Raw genomic sequence first — 20,941 nt, 5'->3', positions numbered from 1 at the left:
CATATCATATTGTTCGATCGTAAATTGGAGCAGCTGAGTTCGGAAGAACCTTGCAGTTCCCCGTGGGAGATGGACCACCGCTGGCACTAGTGCTGCAGCTATCGATTATTTTAGGAATTGAATAGTCTACAGATTATTTAATCGATTAACCGAGTAATCGGATAAGAAATACTTTTGCTTTAGGCCGGTTTAACACTGGTTGCGTGGTGTGAGCGTGGTGTGAGCGTGGTGTGAGCGTGGATTTTTCTATGTCTTTACACACCAGAAACGTGTCTGACGCGGCGTTGCTGCTGCTAGCCTTGTCTAGACACATGATAAAATGAAATATCATGTTAAACATAAATATATACTGATTTGATTACAGCAAAGACGTCGGCAGTATTGATGGCAAAATAAGCTACAGAATATTTTGTTCTGTATTGACAGATGCATCAAGTTTTTTGTTTTTAATTACATTTATAACTGCATTTATATCAAAACCTAGAGATTTTCAAACATCAACATGTCAGTTATTAATATGTATTCCTGTCAAAATGACATATAAACATCTTTCCTATTCTATTTTGCCTGGAAACGCTTCCAACACGCTTGCGTGTCGCGGGAAAAATAGGCGTCGGTCCTATTTCTAGCATGCACGCATGCTATTTTCAACGCGGCATGAGCCCAAACTTTCTGTCGTTTGCTCTTGCCTGTCTCTTCTCTTAACCCCTCACTATTTTTGCTTTTTTTCATTTTGTAATCCGCAGCGTCAGTCCGTGGAAACACAGTGAGCCGTACAACGTTAGTTACATTGATTAAACAAAGCTTCGATTTTTAGTAATCACATTATTTGAGGTACTCGAAGGATCGTTTCAGCCCTAGCTGGCACTTAAAATTTAAATAAGATCCAATAGTTACACTAATACATCCAATTCAGCTCATTTAGAAGGAGCTGTACACTGTTTGTTTGCAACTGGATTCTCTTTGAACTGCTACAATTATGCCACAAATCAAAAGACTAATTTAGGCTGGTGAGTTTACAAGGCCAGCAATGGGGGGAACCATCTTGGAATAATGCATCAACAGTCTTAAGTCAGAGAAAGTCAGGTAGTCTTTGGTCTTCTTCTTTTTTTTCTTCTGCGCCCAGGTCATTGTTATGTTACAGTTGTGGCTTCGGTCTTGCCTTAGTATATGTCCGATCATCTTCCATCCATGCTTCCATCCATCACTCAGCGCCTTCATGTCGGATTGTTCCAGTGACTTTTAAGTACTGACATTGAATTCGGAAGATTCTACTTGTTCTGGAACACATCAACTACTTTGTTGTCTTCCTTGTTCATTTTCCATGTCTCACTCCCATATAGCTAGACTGGCACCACCAGTGTTCTGTACAGCCCTATTGTTGTTCTTCTTGAGATGTTGTGAAGCTCCAGGTCTTCTTTAGTCTGAGGAATGCACCTCCTGACTTTTGAGTAGGGTTGGGCATCGAGAACCGATTCCTACTTGGAATCGTTTCAAAAATTACGATTCCATCGGAATCGTTTCTTTATTGGAATCGTTTGGAATCGTTTGGAGGATTTGGTTTCAAATCTGATCATGGGTTCCAAATTTAACAAGTTTTGGTTTCCGTAGCGGCCAGCGTTTGTTGTGTTGCAGCCATGGAGCACAGTAAGCGGTGCTCTAGTGTGGCTTTATTTTACATTGAAAAAGCCCCATCAAACTGCAACCCACCTTTGAATCAAAATAAAACTTTCCTCTTATTTGTGAAATAAGCATGTGACCCGTTTCAACTCCACCCTTAAAGAATCGGAATCGAGAATTGATAAGAACCGGAATCGAAAGGAAGAATCGGAATTGGAATCAGAATCGTTAAAATCTAAACGATGCCCAACCCTACTTTTGAGAGTCTGCTCTTCAGGGCCTTCATTCCACCATTCCACTTTACAAACTGTGGCTCCCAAATAAGTGAACTCACCTACATCTTCAATGTCTTGTCCATAGATCTTAATTCTCTACTGGTTCCTTGCATTAATCCTCATCGCTTGTGTCTTTTCTATGTTGATTTGAGTCCCACATGTCTGGCTTCTTCATCCAGTCTTGTTGTTTGTCTTGAATCTGCTGTTTGGTTGGGGAGAGTAGCGCTATATCATCCACAAAATCCAGGTTGTCAAGTTTTGATGTGAGCTTTCACCTAATACCAAGTAATAGTAATATTAATCCATAACAATCTGGAACAAAAACCCTGAGGTATTATATCCTTGTTTGACGCCAGTTTTCATGTCAACCATTCACATATTTCTCCCTGGTCTTTATAGAATATTTTTACCATTCTCTATCTTCTCCGGGACTCCATACTTCTTAATGATTACCATGAGCGAATTAGCATTGTTGTCCAATTGCAAACCCTCTTGACAGTGCTGACGATTGAAGGAACGGCAACACAACCGGCGCGACAATGTGTGAATTAATTTTGGCTGTCCAGAAGGTCTTTAAAGTCTCCACCGTGTACCTCAATGCAGGAGTATCCTCCACCTGTATGTGTGAATATGTAACAACACACATACAACTTCATTTTATTGTTGGTTCCTCTGAAGCCATCCATCTGTATTCATTAGCCACAGTCTAAAGGGAGTGTTCCTGATTTACATGGCACAGGGATGTTGTTGTTGTGTCCTCCTGCTTGTTGAGTCCATTGCTGCTACCAGGAGAATAGCTGGTACTTGAGTCAAGGTAATAAAGACAACTGGAAGGGTTGTGTTTCCCCACCTCCGCTCTTTGATTGCAACACTTTGCCCCATTAAGAAGAGTCTGTTGTGATAAGAGGAGGAAACGGCATGGTTGGCTCTCTGTAACTTAGTTTTTTTGACTCTGTGGTTCTTCGCTCATGCTCTGTCTCCACCTTATCTCCATCTGTCTCCATCCCTGCCTTAATTTCTATGTATATTTCCGTCTCTCCTGACTCACTGACTGAAAAGGCGCACACAGGATTATCATGTAGATCTCCCCCCAACAGCCTGTTTTATATCTTTCTGTGTCTTTGTTTACACTCCTTATTATAATGGAAAAGCACATTGTAACCACTGGCTTTGTCAGACCACAGTTAATTGCAAATAATTATGGTGATGACATTTCATTTTAGTAATTGTGTTCTTCTGGACGGCCGGTCGCTAATCCCTTCCTCCTCTGTTCTGGATACAAAGTGTGTGTGTGTGTGTGTGTGTGTGTGTGTGTGTGTGTGTGTGTGTGTGTGTGTGTGTGTATCCTTTAAATGAATAAAAAAGAGTTTGCATGACCCCAAGCTGCAATCAAAATCTCTCTTGTGACTCTTCAAAGTAAGAGCGGTAGTTTTCTTCTATCCAGAGTTGTGTGGCTTAAATACCATCAGTTACTACCCATAATACCATAAAGAGCTTCCCATGATGAGATGATTAGATTGAAATGATTAGATAATTGGATAGAAAATGTACTATTACAAGGGTGTGCAGAGTACAAGATTTCTTGCAGATTGCTGGTGCTAATTAACTGCAAATGTTGACTTCCCAGATAATTTCTAAAGATTAGTGTCTCTGAAAAGGAAGCGACAACAACTATGACATGGGCTTTTTCTTCAAGATATGGGTGGGATTGTCAAATCAGAGCTAACAATGGTCCCATCCAGACTTCCCAGTGATATCTGAGATGTTACAGTTAATGGGAATGGATTTTTTTTCCCCTGATTGCTCCCTGAAAAGCTGCCTTTCTTTAGCACAATATTAGAGTAATTCAATTCGCTAATCTCACACCTTTTCATTCTTAATGGCTCCATTGTAACCATACAGAGGAATGTATCCTGTGTCAACCACCTAAAATAATATCAGAATAATGAAAGTCTGTGTTTCAACGTTTAGTCTCGTCCACTGGCGATCCTGCTTCAGATTATGCAGAGACACAGAGAGAATACGATTTCCCTGCGTGGCTCAGACAGAAGCAGGTCAGCTGTTCAAATCGCAATATATTTCAGACTTCACAGGCCATGAGATGTTAGATTACCTTCCCCCCCACCCCCCTGGACCTGTACCTGGATGTGTCTTTTTAGGTAACAAACTATAACCTGTCTTCCATTTCATTTCCCTGAGAGCTGATTGGATTTGCGATGGTTGAGCCTTTGCACCGCTGCTTGCGGCTGACAGAGCAGCAATCTCTTTTGACACCAACCGATAGATATGATAATGTACACTGGTTTTATTGTCAAGTGACAGAAGGGCAGCGGGACAAACGCACCATATGTGTTCACCACCGTCTTTGCACAGTCCCTCTCTGTTCCTTCAGCGCCCTCCTCGTCTAGAGGGGACCCCAGTGCTCGCCCAACGCCTCAGGGCACCGAGTCTTTTAATCTTTAAATACTTTATTACATTTCTATTGTAGTTCATATGCTTTGAGAGTTTGGTATCGTGTGCCGAAGGGTTGAAATGTGTCATTCTTTTTTATTTTTTACAACACCTATCGTTGCACTTTTGTTTTCTTGATGTCCTCGAAATAAAAAATAAAAAGAACTTATGGGAAAGTGTCGATCAGTGATCATCAACAATGTTTTTATAATAACTGTATTTAGGCATAATAGGATAATAGCACCAAACCCTGAAAATCAAACATGTTGTTCTTTGAAAAATTACCAACATTTGACAGGGTGTTAGTGAACGATTCTGATATGACAGATATGGGCAATCGGCTAATATTTTCTGCTCCATTTTGCAGTCATATCAGTTGTCCCAGCTGTCCCTAACATCAGCAAAAGAATGCATGTAACAGTTTATTTGCACTTTTAAATGACAGCAAAAATGAGTTCAGCAGTTCTTTTTTTATCCATACGCTGTCCATGAAATCATTATCTTGAAGAAGGAGAAGTCCTTAATGTGGACCGGCTTAGCAGGTACTTAATTTCACTGCAGTAATTAAGGGCCCATTTGGAGTGGGACCTGGTGGCCTCTGCTGCCCTGGAGGAGTGGGATTGGTCTAATTAACTAATATGAGTACGGCTGATTGGGCAGTAAGTAACATAATCACAGCTGATTGGTCAATAACTTGCAGGTCACCAGAGCAGATTGAGAGGAACATTTGGTGACCTGTCTGCTGCAGGCTTCAGGCTGGACTGTGGCAGCTAACATGTAACATGTATGTGACTGTAGAGGGTTCATGTTTTTTACAGGGCTTTTCAATAGGGATTGGTATCTAGTCTTTGAGTCTATAGCGTTGAGTATTGAAAATGGTAAAGTAGAGCTCAAATACATGAATAAGAAATTAGATAACTGATTTTTATTCTTTTTAGCAAAAATGCTAAAACACAAATGTGAATATATGCTGGTTTTGTTCGTTCATTATGACAGTAAACTAAATATTGTTGGGTTTGTGAAAATTGGTTGAACAAAACAATCATGCAAGCAGGTTTATGTAAACTTGGGCTTTGTAAAATTGTGACATTTTATTCCAGATAATTAATCAAGAAAATAAGATAACAGACAATGATTGCGCGTTGTATCTCTATTGTCAATTTGATTATCATGACTTTGCCAATGACACAGGATTTTATTTGGTAAAAAAGCATGGCTCTTACTACTCAGTACATCAAACTTGTGCTCTACTCTCAACAGGCCGTCTCCTAAACTATATCATTTCTGCCAAGTTCTTGTATGACTGCTTATGTCAAGGCACTGTTTAACGCTGCTGTCGCAGTTGGACTTGTGGTTTAATAAATAAAAACTAACAAATAATACTGACACGAGTCTCCCAGTGTGCTACGATACACTTTACCTACGTCAGCATCCAAACACTGCTGGTTCAGAGAGTTTGGCTTGCTTTGTTAAAGGAACTGAAACATTTCTTTATATTACTCAAAAAAAGTATAATTTCAGTATATTGTACCTGTATCCTATTCATGCCAGTATTTAAACATTTTGAATGATTCCCAGCTCTACTTTATAATTGTCTTAGCAGATTTGTTGTACCCCCTTTACTCCACTTTAACCACTTTCACTCACAACATTGTTAACAGACTTGTCTTCATTTGCTACCACATCCACCTCAGAAACACTCAAACAAGAAACATAATGTATCTTTGGATCACACAGTGAAGTGTCTAACTGCTGTCGCTCTCTTGTCCTGTGTGCACAGTGTATTCTGGGATCTGTACTGCGCTGCCCCGGACCGGAGGGAGACATGTGAACATTCCAGCGAGGCCAAGGCTTTCCATGACTATGTGAGTGAACTTAAACAACCCTCCAGTTGTGTATGAGGGGCACAAATATGCACACATCCACCACTTGGACACACTCACACATGCTTGTGAGCACACACAAGCACACGCAGAGTGTGTATCAGAGAGAGGGAACTATTCTGTCTGTGATAATGCTGCTGGTTCTTGTTTTGACATGCCTGGTCTGCATGCTGCAGCCTCTGTTCTGGATGGGACGGTCTCTGAGCCAGACGTCTGAAGTTGCATGCTTTTAAAAATGCAGCAACGATGAACACCACCTGTATATTTTATTGGAAAGCCCTTAGACTGCCATCTTTGAATTGTTAAAGTCTAATCGTCTACATGCCATTCTGCCACATTTCACATGATCAGCCTTGGTTGGATATCTGTTCTCTAGCGCTGTAGCTCAGCTGCTGGCCTCACTTCCTCGAACGCTGACCCCTGATCCCTCAGGTCTCAGCGTAACTGTCGGCCTGAGGTGAAAGGTCACAGCGCTGCCTGGCTATTTATTGGTCCACTCAAGGCTTCAGTAAAGGTCAAAGCACATAAAGCAGCTGGCTGATCACACAAGCACATTAACGCACACAATACATATACACATAGGACACATTTAGAGCTGGACAGGCTTTGCTAGTTGCTAGCTGGCTGCAGGGGCTGGACGGGCATTGAAGGGTCAGAGTCCATGGCCCTCTTGACCCTCTGAAGAGATGGTGCAGTCGATTAGTAACCTATCGAACACACACAAGAGCTGGTTGGTCAATTGAAAGTCTTTGTTAGTCCAGCTCTCATTACTGCAAATGACCATTTTGATGTGATTGTGGCCCTAACAGACTCAACTCTCTCACTTTCTGTCAGTTTGGGTTTCAAAATGGATTTCCGTGTCTTCCTTTTTGGCTTTGTCCACACTATATGTTGCTGGAGACATATTTAAATATAGATTACACGGGTGTTAGGATGTTGACTGGACAGACTGCTTCAGCCACTAGATTATCGTTCCACCGGGGCAGCAGCAAAACCTGAAATGGATTACGAGGTGCTATTCTTGCCGAACGCATTTCATTCAGGCTGTTTTAGCCCGCAGCAAGTCACCCATTCAGTTGAACTTTCTTATGAGGTTTGACAGCAAAAGTGTGAGCATTTGTCAGCTGAACAGATTACATTTGTTGTGCATGTAATACGCATGTGTGTGTGAGCACAAGTTAATGTGTGTGTGTCTCCGCTCCAGTCTGTCTGTGTGTGTGCATGTGTTGGACCACCATAAGATTAATTACATGGTTAATTAAACCTAGTAGTTAATTAAATCTGACAACTGTGTCTAATTAATCTAAATGCAATATAATTTCCTACACCTTTCTCCAGAGGTGGGCCAGCTGGATACCTGCATGTCAGCTCTTTAACGGCTCCAGTTTGACAGGCCTGCTAAATATATGGCTGAACATCAAGCTTCAAGTTCTGCCGCCGGGAAAAAGAGACATTTTAAAAGTGTTTCTCTCTCTTGGCTACATAAATCAGTTAGGATCACTAACACTGCTGTATATGTGAACATGAGAGTGAATAAACAAAATGTAGACTGTAGTGTAGGACTTGATCCAGTGGAGTATAGGAAGCCATGAGGTCTTGTGAGCTCATTTTCAGCAGACAAGCACATAACTTAAGTTGTGAGCGAAGGATTCCGATGGCTGTTTGACCTTTGACCCGGCTCAAGTTCAGGAAGTCAGAGTGTGTGAGCTGTCTGTCTGAGAGGGCTGATCTGTTGGTGACGCATCAGATTTAAAGGAATTAGTTGTTAGCCTTTTACACCTTAAGTTATAATATTCTAAAACATTCTAGATGATTTTGTACACATTACAACAGAATTCCGATTCATGTGTTTGTTCTCTTTGAAATGCACTAGAATTTAAAATAAAGTTCTGCATCTCTGAGTAGTGTTTTTGCTGCACAGCATGAGTTGCTAATGACTGACCCAGTGGGGTGCTGCATTTTAGTGATGCTATTTTATAATAAAGGAATACTATACGTATTTTATTTGGTTTAGTGTTGATTGTAAATGCTGGAACCTTTTTTAAGATTCACCCCTAGGTGACAGTCAACTAAAGTGTGTGTGTGTGTGTGTGTGTGTGTGTGTGTGTGTGTGTGTGTGTGTGTGTGTGTGCATGGCCAGAGGCCGTATGAGTAGTAAAATATAAGAGTAGGTGTGTGTGAGCAGCTTTTGTGACTCTTACCAAGTGAGTGTGTGTGTGTGTGTGTGTGTGTGTGTTTGTGTGTGTGTGTGTCTTTGTGTGTTTGTGTGACAGAGAGAGGGAAAGAGTGTCAGGGTCGAAGCGTGTGACTCCCCAGGGTGATGAGGGGTCTGTCTGTCTCTGATTAACTCTGGCTCCTTGGTCCCCGCAGACCGACGGCCTGATCAAGTCTCTATCGCGGCCCCTTGCTGATAACGGCTCCGTCATTCCCCCCGGATCACAGAGTGAAAAACAACACGGCTCCCAGGAGTCGCACGCGCTCGGCTCTGTGTGTCGTTCAGCAGGAGTTGTGAAAGAGGAATGTGTGTGAGATCGGGCAGGATTGGTTTGTTTTTATTTATGTTTTATTTCAATTTACATAATTTCTCCGTTAGCTACGCTGTCTGTTTGTTGTGGATAGCAATGAGAAAATATCAGCACTGTGCTATAAAACTGATATTTAGAAATACAGATTGCTCATTCATTTCCTGGAACTAATATGGTTGCTAGGCAACATTGAGCCAGCGTACAGTCTTAGTTACAGATTTGGTTTGGCTCAGCTCAGTTTGGCTCAATTTGGCCCGGATTGAAGGCACCTCTTTACTCAGCCCTGTCCTACTGGCCCTCGTTGTGAGCGATGATGTAGACTTTGTGGACTCTCCAGTTTTGGAAAGATAATGGAATATAATGTGCTAATCCTTAGATCTGGGGACTGGTTGACAGCTAATCCAGGGGAATGTGGTGGGATTGGAGCCCTGGCCACACTCCCAGAACTAGAGGCCTCTGACTGGCTGGATCGCTGGTTGGCTTCACCCCTGGATGGCGAATCTGCTATCATAGCCACTCAAACTCACACGTAAATACTCACACATGAAGGCACGCTTGTGTGCGTATCACACACCTACACTCACATGCACACACTCAACGTCAGCGAGACGATACCGTATCTAAAGAGCCGGAACAGCCTGAAGCCTCGTATCTCAGTAAAGTCATTTGATTGGTCTCTCTTGTCGTCTTAATTGTTGGAGTTTTGTTTCCGTCCTTTCCTCTTCACATGGCCATTTAATCATGTTTATTTACTAAAAGAGATCTTATAGTCCTCTTTTCTGCTAGAAATTTGAATGTTCCTCAAAAGAGCACTTTGTTGAGGAAACGTGTTTGATTATAAGAACATGGCACGTCTTTTGTAACTCAATATGAATGATTAAAGGACGGGAGCTTTGTGATGAAGAAAGCATACATATTGACGAGTGAGGAGGCTTGTTCACGCGCGCGCACGCACGCACACACACACACACACATATACACACATTCTTGCTCACATTAAAGCAGGCAGAAGAATGAGTCTCTGTTTTTAACGTCTCTGACACAACCGTGCATGCACACACATGCAATCACAGACAAACAGTCTTTCAGGAAGTGATACACTCGGCCTTGTTGTTTCAGACATTTTGCTTTGCCCCAGCCAGAGGTCGCAACCCCGAACATCTGCGATTCATGCCATTCTGGGTTCACAGCCTGCGGAGTGTCACAGATTTAGTGTCACAAGTGCGTCATTCACATCGCAGTGCTTCAGTGACTCCACTCAGCTCTCCGCTTGTTGACGAGAACTGTCATGGTGGTTGAGATGGAATTGAGTCAAATAAGGGCATCTATACATCTTCTTTGAAGCATCAAAAATAGATTGAGATAGGAAAAACTCTAGTTTTAATACATTTGTGAATGTATGATTCAGAAATGATTAGTTGAAAATGAATGATAATCATTTCATCGTTTAAATCGTCAGTCAGGCAAAAAAAAAGACAAACACTCACTGGTTCCCGCTTCTCAAATGTGAGGATTTGTCTCCGTTTCATATCACTGTAAATTGAAAATACTATTCTTTGGACAAAATGAGCAATCTGAACATGTTGGGCAAAAATGTGTTTGGGACTAAAAGATTAATCAATTTAAGGAATAAGTGTGAGTTAAATTCTGTGCAGTGTGCAGACAGTAGATAGATGATAGATGGAGGTGCACTGTTGGCTGTTGCCTGGGGATTCTTTGAGAGGGTTAAACATTTGTTAGGCTCGACCACAGTAACAGGTGGCACGAGGGGAGGAGCGGCACTCTGTAAACAACCGTTGATGGCCAAGCCTTTGTCTGGACTCTGTGTGTGATTTTGTGTGTGTTTTCCATCTCCACAACTCCCCGTGTTGCCGTACCAGGTGCTCACTCGCCACATGTCTGCTGAAGCCCTTCCTTTTCTTTCATAGCTGTCTTTGTCTCTGTCTTTTTCTCTTTTTTTAAACCGAAAGACAGAATTTACTCATCCTGCACCGTTTTCCTGCTTCAATTCCTCTCAGGTCTTTTTCAACGCCCAAACCCCGTCGCTCTTTCTTTCCTTTCCTTTCTGTTCCACGCTCTCTTTCTTATCCTCCCCCTCTCTCCTTTTGCCTCCGTCCCTCTACCTCTCCTCCCGCTGCCCTCCCCCTCTCCCAGAGGAGATTGATTGGGTAATCTGGCTGGGTGCCAGTAGTGCCCGCTTTCTTGCTCGGGGGAAGGAGAGAAGCGGGGGCGACATGACGACATGCAGGAATAATAATAACATCCATAATATAGGCAGAGTAGGTATGGATGGAGGGATGAGGAAAAGAAAGAGAGAGCAGAGGCATGGAGTCGGCGTTGGCACGGCGATGTCTTTTTTTTTATACACATTCTTCCTGGCCATTTTCGGTTTAAATATAGCCTACACACAAACGGCATGCCACAACAGTGTGTCTCCATTTCTGTCCGTCTCTATCTGTCTTTCTATCTCCCCCCCCCCCCTCCCCACACCCCCCTCCTCACCTCGTCCGTTCGCGCCTGTGTCGTCTTTTAGTATCAAACAGTGCGTGGAGTGCAGGCTGCAGGCAGACGGGCGTTGAGCGAGAGGACGGCGTCTTTGTGTGCCGTTGTTTACCGTTGTTGCCGTCTAAATGAAAAAGGCCAGTTGGCTCCTCTGTCTGTGTATACCTTTCCCTATCTGAGGGAAGCAACAAAGCCTGAAAGTGCTGCCCTCAAGCTGTGTGTGTGTTCGGCTGGAGGTCTGGAAGTGACAGAAGCAGAACATCAAATATTGTTTATGGTTCCCTTCCATCGCAGGTTCATTCTGGGTGAGCTTAAAATGCGCTGTGGTTTAGCATTTGATCTTGACTCTGCAAGCATGAGCTCCTGGATCTGTTTGACAGAAGAGACAGACATGAAGACAGACGGATGGAGACAACAAACCCTGGACAGAAAGACAAGCGGCAGAGGGGAGAAGAGGAGGAGAAACAGGAAGCAAGAGGGAGTTGGAGAAGAAGGGAGGGAGATGTATCAGCGTGCAGGAAGAAAGAGGTGTCTGAAGACACTGGGGACTCTTTTTGAAGTCTGCATCTCTCATAGTTTATCTGAGTTTTGGTGCTAGCTATGCCGTGCATATTGCTAGCCAGAGCAGCGTAAATGCCATGAATCCGCCTGAGTAAAGTTATTGTAGAAGCCAAACCCTGCAGCGTTTACTTTCCCTCCTTGAATGCAAATTTCCAACCCAGTCCCATTTAATTTCTCTAACCCAGTTACCCATGAATGCCCTCTTAGTTGCAACATCATCATCCATAAAATTTAAACGCATGCTTTAAATGAATACTACATTCTGGGAAATAGTAGAAACTCCTCGAGGGCATTTGTTTATCTCTCCCAGGGAAACTAGGGTGAATGCTGCCAGTTCTGTTTCAGTTTAGTCATTTTTAGGAAATAGATTATGGTTCAATAATTAAAAAGCGCAACATTCATCACTTGTTTGCCTGGACTGAAACCAGTTTACTGTGGAGAATTGAAGTGAGCAATTTGTCAGGGGGTTGGAAGTTAGAGGGCGACCTTCCATGCCGGAGGTGTCACTGGCGTCTTGTCTGTGGTGTTCTCTCCTGCCAAGGCTGCATCTCTGCGCACGCACACACACACACACACACACACACACACACACACACACACACACACACACACACACACACACCTTTGAAGTTCACTGACACTGGTGACTCCCAAACCACATTCACTTACAGTATCCATTTATCTCTGGTGTAAAGACCCTGTTCTGCACAAAATGGCATAAATTACTGCAATTATGATGCTTTGCTGTGTTTGCTTCTGCATACTTTGGCAACCTGCACTGACTTTGTGTTTTAATAACTCTGCGTCCTAAGTCGGGAGAGTGCAGAACAACCTGATTTAATGTTCCAACGACGTAAGATAACTTGTGAGCGTTTTACTGTTTTACGAATTCAATTTCAAAGTAGGTTCGTCTTCAAAGCGACGCTGCTTGTCTCCAGTCAACTTTTCCAGCTGCGTAGCTCCCTGTTGTTCTCTCTTCCCAGAGCAAAAAGCTTGGAGCAGCGCTCCCTTACTGCCGTTCCTCATTAGGTCTAAAACCCTGCCGATGGTTACGAGGATTGTCAGGCGGTCCCAGGGAGTGAAACCTATCTTTAAACACACGCTCCTGTTGGTTAACTCGGGGAGTTGTGAAGCCATTTCCTTCTTTTACGCCAAGTCCTTAAATTAAATCTGCTCACACTGGTGCTGCTGTGGTGGACATAATATAAGAAAAGTTTTTTTTAAGTCAAGCATGATTGCTTGTTGTTGTAGAGGTCCGTTAACTGTCCGCTGAGGAATTTAGTGTTTGGCAAGCCGTGCAAGGGAAGGAACTGAAGAAGTGGGATGTTCTGTGAAAGTGTTTGAGGACACTTATAAGGCTGCAAGATTATGGATTAAACAGGATGTTTGAGATCAAGATTTTTACTCCTGATTCTTAAACAGAAAAAAAGCACAGCATGTACTGTATGTCTGTTCAGCAATCCACAAATGTAAGAAATATAAAAAAAAGGCAGCGTGAAATTAAATAGTCTTTTGTCAAGTGATTTTTCTGCTGAAGGATTATGTCAAGGATAGGGACACAATAAACCAGATGTAGGTTTGTAAAGTTTTTTTTTTAGATTTCTTTATTTAAAAGGGACAACGCACGTCAATCAATACAGAGTCCAACATGTAAATGTGCCAGATTTAGCCATACAGGCTAATTTTCAACTGCAGTCCCTAGGTTGATGGCTTAAAACAATAGATACGCTATAACAATACAACAAATACACATAAAACAAGAAAGACAAAGGCATAGACAAGTAAAATGATACAACCACTATTCCAGATCATAACAACTGGCAGGTTGATGGCATGAGAAAAACATAACACAAGTATCATACACAGTAGACACAGGTAAAAGTGCATAGACGCACATTAGCACGCATCAACAACACATAAGCACACACAGAGACACTACTAGAGCGATAAAGACAAACACATTATTCTGTATTATAGCAGCATATTTGATTAGTCAATAACCAATGTTTTATGGATTTGGAGAAGGATTTGATAGATGTGATGTTCCTTAGTTCTGTGGGTATGGTATTCCATGTATGGGCTGCTCAAAAGGAAAAAGCTGACTGTCCAAAACTACTTTTTCAAAGTGATGCAAAGAGCGTAGGTTTGGTTTTAGAAGTGCGGGGGGTAAAAACTGGACTTTGGTGGCAGAACAGTCAGACAACAATTTTCATAAAAGAAACGAAAATTAACCTCAAATTGTAAAAGCGAGAAGGACAGGCAGGATGGTTGGAGTCTTTGCAGAGCTTCCTTTCACTGTGTTTTGTGGTGAAACTTCCAGTGGTTGTATACATTTGAGTGGTGTTGAGGACCGCTTTGTTGGTACTAACACAACATTTAGTTTGTTTCCTTATCGCCATCACTAACAGTGGTTTGATGACTTGTTTTCTCCGTGACCAAACATCGGGTCATAGCTGTCATAAGTTTTAAAGTGCTCATATTATGCTCATTTTCAGGTTCATAATTGTATTTAGAGGTTATATCAGAATAGGTTTATATGGTTTAATTATCAAAAAACACCATATATTTGTTGCACTGCTCCTCTTTTCACCCTGTGTGTTGAGCTCTCTGTTTTAGCTACCAAGTGAGACATCACACTTCTGTTCCATCTTTGTTGGGAGTCGCACATGCGCATTAGCTAGGTAAGGACTACTAGCCAGTCAGAAGCAGACTATGAGGGCGTGCCACGCTAGCAGCTAGGCGAGCATTATAACGCGTTTTACAAAGTGACGAACGTTTGTCACGGAAGTAAAGGCTGGACTACAACAGAGCTGTTTGGAGTAGTTTGTGAACAGTGTTTTCTGTTGGAGATGGTAAGTGCCTTTGGGGTGGACTTTGGGCTTTTTCACTTTGTAAACCTATTACATACACAAAAAAGATATATAACACAATAAAGGAAAGGGAAAAAGCCAAAAAGCACAATATGAGCACTTTAACAATAAGTTAGATGGCAGCTTTTACTTCCCCTCTCCTTCCCCTCTACTTGATTATTCTACATGTTGCATGCTTGTCTTTACATGTTGCAGTAGCATTTGTCACATCAGGTTTTTGAACGAATTAAAATGCAAATGAAGTTGATTTCAATTGCTTTGAGAAATTGATAATGTTTGATTTAATAAGTAGTGTGTATATAGTAATTCAGCTTGACTGCTTCCCTCAAGTCGGAACTGTTTTGCTGCTCGACACTCGAGTTTCATCCTTTTCAACACTATAACAATCCTTTTTTTCTAAAAGTCTGTCACTCCTTTTGTCTTTTCTTCACATCTTTGTCCACTCTTACAATCTCTCTCCTTCTCACACACACTCATACACACTTTGTACTGCCCTTTCTCCTTTGCCTCTGCCTCTCTTTGTGGCAGTGGGCCGGCTTGTAGCTGGCAAACGTCGCAGCCTGGCACAGTGTGTTCCTGGCACAGCATGTGTGTGTCTCTGCATGTGTGTGTGTGTGTGTGTCTGCTGTCTGCTGCACAGCTCTGCCAGTCCACCAGTCTCAAGTACCAGCTGGGCACCCAAACTCACACAACCAAAATAAACCGGCCGCTCTATCAATGAGCCCATGGGTTGAGGCGTGTGTGCAGAAGTGTGTTTGCTTATGCTTGTGCTTGTGCGTACATATCTTCATGTGTGCGCGTTGGACACCCTGCTTATTAAGTCTCATTGAACTGAGTGGTGAAACAAACACAGTCCTTCCTCAGATGAATGCCGGAGATGTTCGCCCGTCTCAATTTTGCATTACACTGAGGCCCTCCCTGCTAGGATTAAAGACTAAAACAATTACAAAGCCTTATTTGCAATTCAATTTCCCCTAAATGCAGACTTAATCCTCATTTTCCAAAGGCAGCAATACTGAGAAGCAAGCCTCTGTCAGGGTTTCTGTTGCTAAAATAACACTTATAAGTTAGAGGGGGGGTAATGAACGTGCTTTGAGCAGGTTGAGTTATATTTAGGGAACGGTTTGTTTCCGCTTAAAGCCTGTCGTTGTAATGAGGGGATGAATGCACAGAATCAGCAGGGGAGTTGCTGATTTTCGTGCAGAGAGACGTCACATCCTCGCAAATATTAGTATTTAGTTTTATTTGCATGCGTGTGTTTTTTTACATATTCACATTTGTGTGCGTTAAGGTGTGCGAGTGTCCTGATGGCGGGGGCCACAGTGAGCGTGCTTTACTGCTGCCCAGGGTATATTTACCGACACTGACTTTAATGCAGTGTAATGATTATTTTTATTCCAGGTACTTCGGCAGCCTGTTCACTCTGAGTGGAATGACTCCCCATTGGCCCACTGATTACCTCTGTGGCTGCTGCCACACCTGGCTCCTTCAGCTCTCCTCTCTCTCCACAGTTGCACCCTCAGAACTTTGTCCTATTTCTTACCACACCTTCATCTGTTCATCCCTTTACTCGGTACACCTTCACCCATCATATAAATCCAACAATGGGCTACACCTTTATTTTCTTTGGTCTGTTTCTCTGCTACACCATTATCATCTCCTCATCTCTTCCTTCCCTCCGTCATTACACCTTCACTCCTCTACCTATCTGAATTTAGCGCTATGATTTCAACCTGTCAACTGTATCTACCTCCGCACCTTGGCAGCTTCTCTTTTCTCTGTGAAGTTGTTTCCAGAAGTGTGCATAAATGCTGGCCAATATACTTCTGTGCACGACAAAGTAACCTTTCTATGTGTATTGGATGGCAGTCTCACAAATATAAATACGTATGTGTAAATGTGTGTGTGTGTGTATATATATATATATATATATATATATATATATATATATAGCCAACATATGGTGAGATATATATATATCTCACCATATGTTGGCTGTTTGGTTTCATGTTTCAGATATGAAGTGTGTGTTAGATGCAAATGACTGTATCTGGGGCTCTTGGGTTTTGCATGTTCCTTTGCAAACCTCTGCAACAGTTAGCCTAAAAACTGTTGGTGAAATGTGTTTTGTTAAGCTAATTTTCAGACCCACTTATGTTCCTCCTTTCTTCTTTACATCTGCTATATCTGTCCATCATCAGGCCTTTGTGTTCTTGGTTAAAAAAAAAAAGACTATCAGAAACAGAAGAACATGTGAATAGATCATGATGAAAGGGAAGATGAACTGCCCTCATCGTCAGAGTGTTTTCTTCTCCTGCTTTCCATTTCACAGGCTCTCACCTTGGGTTTGGTTGTACTCCACTCTTCTTCACCTTGTTCCCTTGGTTCTCCTGTTAGCCTCCCGCACACTTTTTCACTTTTCACTTTCCTCTTTTTCATTCAAGTGGAACGCAGCTCACCCAAAATGCTTTAGCAATTAACATAATTACCTTTGAACCACTTCTCATTCTAAGTCCATTTTTTTAAGTTTGTATACTCGCTACAACTAACAAGTTAAAAGTTTGAGTTTTTGAAACCTTCGGAAGCCATCTCATAACTGCTGGCTCATGACAACCTTGAAATTACTTGGAAGGAGTAATGAGTTCATGTTCCTGGAACTCTACAACATGTATTGGTATATTAACAGGAATTAAAACAGACTTTTGGAAGAAAAAAAAATTTATCACTGTGAAGATTCATGCCAGTCTGTGCCTTCTTACTTAGAGTTTATCTTTTACACAGTGAAGAAAAAAATATATAATAAGTCAGGGGTCAGCAACCTTAGGCACGTGCGCCACCATTGGCACCCGGTAGCTTAACCAATAGCACACTAGCAATAAGTGTGCAAGATAGTGTTTTTTTTTTTTTTATATTTACGGTAGTTTGCTTGACTTTTTCCCCATCCCTATTCCGCGAAGATTAGCTAGTCCTTGTTGCTGAGATGACGGGGGCTCGATGCTGATATGGCACACTGATTAACAAGAAGATTTGAAAATGGCACTTTGAAAATGGTTGCCGATCACTGTAGTGTGTGTGTGTGTGTGTGTGTGTGTGTGTGTGTGTCTGTGTGTGTGTGTGTGTGTGTGTGTGTGTGTGTGTGTGTGTGTGTGTGTGTGTGTGCGCGCGCTCTATTATTAAGGTCAGCGCATGGTCAGAGGCGGCCCCTGCTGCCTTCAAGAGTTAATTCTTTTGAGAGGGCCAGAATATTACAAAAATCCACATCATGTACTTAGTAACAACTGCAACGTGTGAACTTCCAACCTCGACTCTGCTGTCTGCATGTAAGCCTTCAGAGCAGTTATTTATATCTCTCATGATTAAGTTGAATGGATAAATAGGGCAGCACAGCTGTTTTGTTATGACTGAATGTTTCAGCTTATTTAAGCTGTAGTGTGTTCATGAATGTATGTGTGCAAGAACCAAAAGTTGCACTGTGTGTGTGTGTGTGTGTGTTTGCACATGCTGTACATGTGTTATTCCTCTTATGTGTCCCGCCTATGCCGTCTGGATCTGTTGATATCACATCAGATCTTATCTTCTGTAAAAAGTGACATTTGGAGAGAGATCCACAACACCGCACTAAACTCTGTTGCACTCTGAAAAGGTCAGCTTTTACTGAAGGAGTGTGTGCGACCAGACGACACTCTGCAAGTGTGAGACAGAGGTTTCTTCTGAACAGTTAGACCAGCTCAGTTTGGTTGGATGGACTGTAGATTCCTGCTTTGTGTTGACTCGAGTTTCGTCCTCCCTCTGAGAAACGCGCTGTTCTGAACTGAGCTGCTCTCTTCTGTGCTCAACTGTTCTGCTGGATGCTGTAATCTCTTCAGTGCATGGCCAGATTACTGTTTGCTCCATATTGTCTGGTGGCGGGCTGCAGGATGGAGAGATGGCAAGAGGAGGGGAGAGAGGGAGGGATGGAGGAGGCTCTGCTCTGATCTGATGCTACATAAGGAAGATTACCTTTTTATTAATGTACATCTGGACGTTTGCTATATTTGGTTGCTTGTCCAGTCGATTTGTTTGTGTTTAAGGACATACTGGATGAACTTTATGCGATTTCAATCTAGATAAATCAAGGCTGAGATTAGACATGTGTGTTATTTCTCAAGAGCTGTCAATCAAATGACAAAATCACAATGTAACATAATTATGATTAGATTGTATTAAAATATGTGTAGAATTCCCTTTGTGACTAATATCGTAAATTAATTGCGCTATTTACCCAGAACATTAAATTATTAGTTTTTTAATAGAATGATTTTCAGTAAAGAAAAATGAAGAAATTTGAGAATTCATTGTGCCCCCACAGACACCACCCCCACCCTTCCACACGTCTTCCTCTCCATCTCTTTCTGTCTCCTGTGCACTCCGTGCAGAAACGATTTCCATTCCTGCTGAATTAATGAGGTTCTGCTGAACTGAGAAAAGGCAAGGGGAGTGTACACACACACACACACACACACACACAGGCAAGGAGACACACATACACAGTAACACACAGACATTTTCAGAGGCACACATCTACTATAGCCATATTTAAGTCCGTATTCACACTCACACATGCACCGAGTGATTCGCTGAAGCGTGGCCCCTTTTTGCCGTTTCAAAGCACAAACAGTAGAGTAAATTTAAGGAAATGTAGAAATAAGATAAAGAACAACAATCACAAATGAAGCAGAATCTGAGGCCCAACAAGAATCTAAATGCAACTGGTATATTTTCAAGTGCTGGTTTTATAACAGACACACACACATACACACACACACACACACACACACACACACACACACACACACACACACACACACACACACACATATAATATGAACATAGCACAGATATACACACAAACCTGCAGCCTCATGAGTCGGGCCCCATAGCTGGGCCCAGTCACCATGGTAACACACTACTGTGTGTATTAAACACTACAGTGATTTGAGACTGTTGGAGGTAGTCAAACACCACCCCATCCTCTCTCTCTCTCACACACACACACACACACACACACACACTCACTCACTCACTCACTCACTCACTCACTCACTCACTCACATATAAATGTCAGTTCAGGTTTTCCTGTCACTCCACATCTGTGTCTGCTTGGACTGAAGTTAATCTTTAGAAGAATCAACCTCCACTTTGCTCCCGTTACTCACTTTCATTAACTAATGATCACAACACTCTTGTGTTCAGCAACACAAAAACAAAACTCTCTCCCCAACCAAAGGCGATGAGCTGGCCCAAAAGTATGGTTCGTGCATTGTAAACACAAACCGAACCGAATGCGATGGAGCATGCAGTCAAAAGGATGTAATTGCGGTGCAAGCGGCTGCGGTGATGTGCCAGCTTGTGCGCCACTTGACTGGCTGAACAAAGAGGAGCAGAAAGCACCGTCTGATTCTGCTGAGGTTCTTCCTTGTTGAGCTGATTTTTAGTTTTTTTTCCCAAAGCACAACGAATGTGTGGAGTTTTCAGGTGGGCAGGCTTCATGGGTAGTGCGAGACACATGAACGCAGAGGCACACAGACCACATCTGGCCACATGTGAGACAAGTGAGAGTCTTTAGCTAACATTGACTGTATGCAAACTGAGCTTTCTTTATTACTTTCTGGCTTCTTTTCTTTTGTTTTTTTCAGTCTTCTTGCTTGCTTTCTTCATTAAATGCACATGATCATGCACATTCAGCCGTGCTCACGAAAACAGCAACCTCTCTCCTTCTCCCCGCTCTCTGCTGTCTCAGTGTTTTTCTTTCCCATTTATCATCACTGAAGCAAAGGAACCAATTCCAATTTCATGTGTTTTCATTCCACTCCTCCATTTGCTTATTTCTTCATCCCTGTGTCTCTATTTTGATCTCAGGCAACCAGTCAGCAGTCAATAATCTGTTAAATAGCATTGATTGCCACCATTTAGTTTCCTGGCCGGCTACTTAGGTTGTAAAGCTGATCAATGGCTTTGAATGGGAACCACCTAGATAGCGGATTGACTGCTGGGACGCGCACTGCAATCATATCATTTGTCTTCATTTGCTGTTCAATTATTTGTTGTAATGGCTGCTGTCAAAAACAGACCCATGCTGGCCCACAATGGCACACAGAGCGCTTAAACTGTACGCTGTGCCGGCATGCCCGATTCACTCCGCACACCTTGACTCTGTGCCGCACCTATCTGCCTCTCTCACTCATACTCCTGCTGTCTGACAGCACAGGAAAGAT

At 42.4% G+C, this 20,941-nt stretch overlaps 1 protein-coding gene across 2 annotated transcripts in view; it reads left to right on the top strand.

Moving 5' to 3' along the window:
- ssbp4 (single stranded DNA binding protein 4) overlaps positions 1-20,941 on the top strand; it is a 93,661-nt gene that overhangs the window by 24,147 nt on the left and 48,573 nt on the right. For both annotated transcript variants that reach the window (XM_028588095.1, XM_028588096.1), the window contains exon 4: positions 6,127-6,211. In XM_028588095.1, the coding sequence (XP_028443896.1) occupies positions 6,127-6,211 (85 nt within the window). The remainder of the gene's footprint in view (positions 1-6,126; positions 6,212-20,941) is intronic.

This window comes from Perca flavescens, chromosome 9 (assembly GCF_004354835.1).
Source record: "Perca flavescens isolate YP-PL-M2 chromosome 9, PFLA_1.0, whole genome shotgun sequence".
Taxonomy (NCBI): domain Eukaryota; kingdom Metazoa; phylum Chordata; class Actinopteri; order Perciformes; family Percidae; genus Perca; species Perca flavescens.
This window is presented reverse-complemented; position numbering and strand designations above follow the sequence as displayed.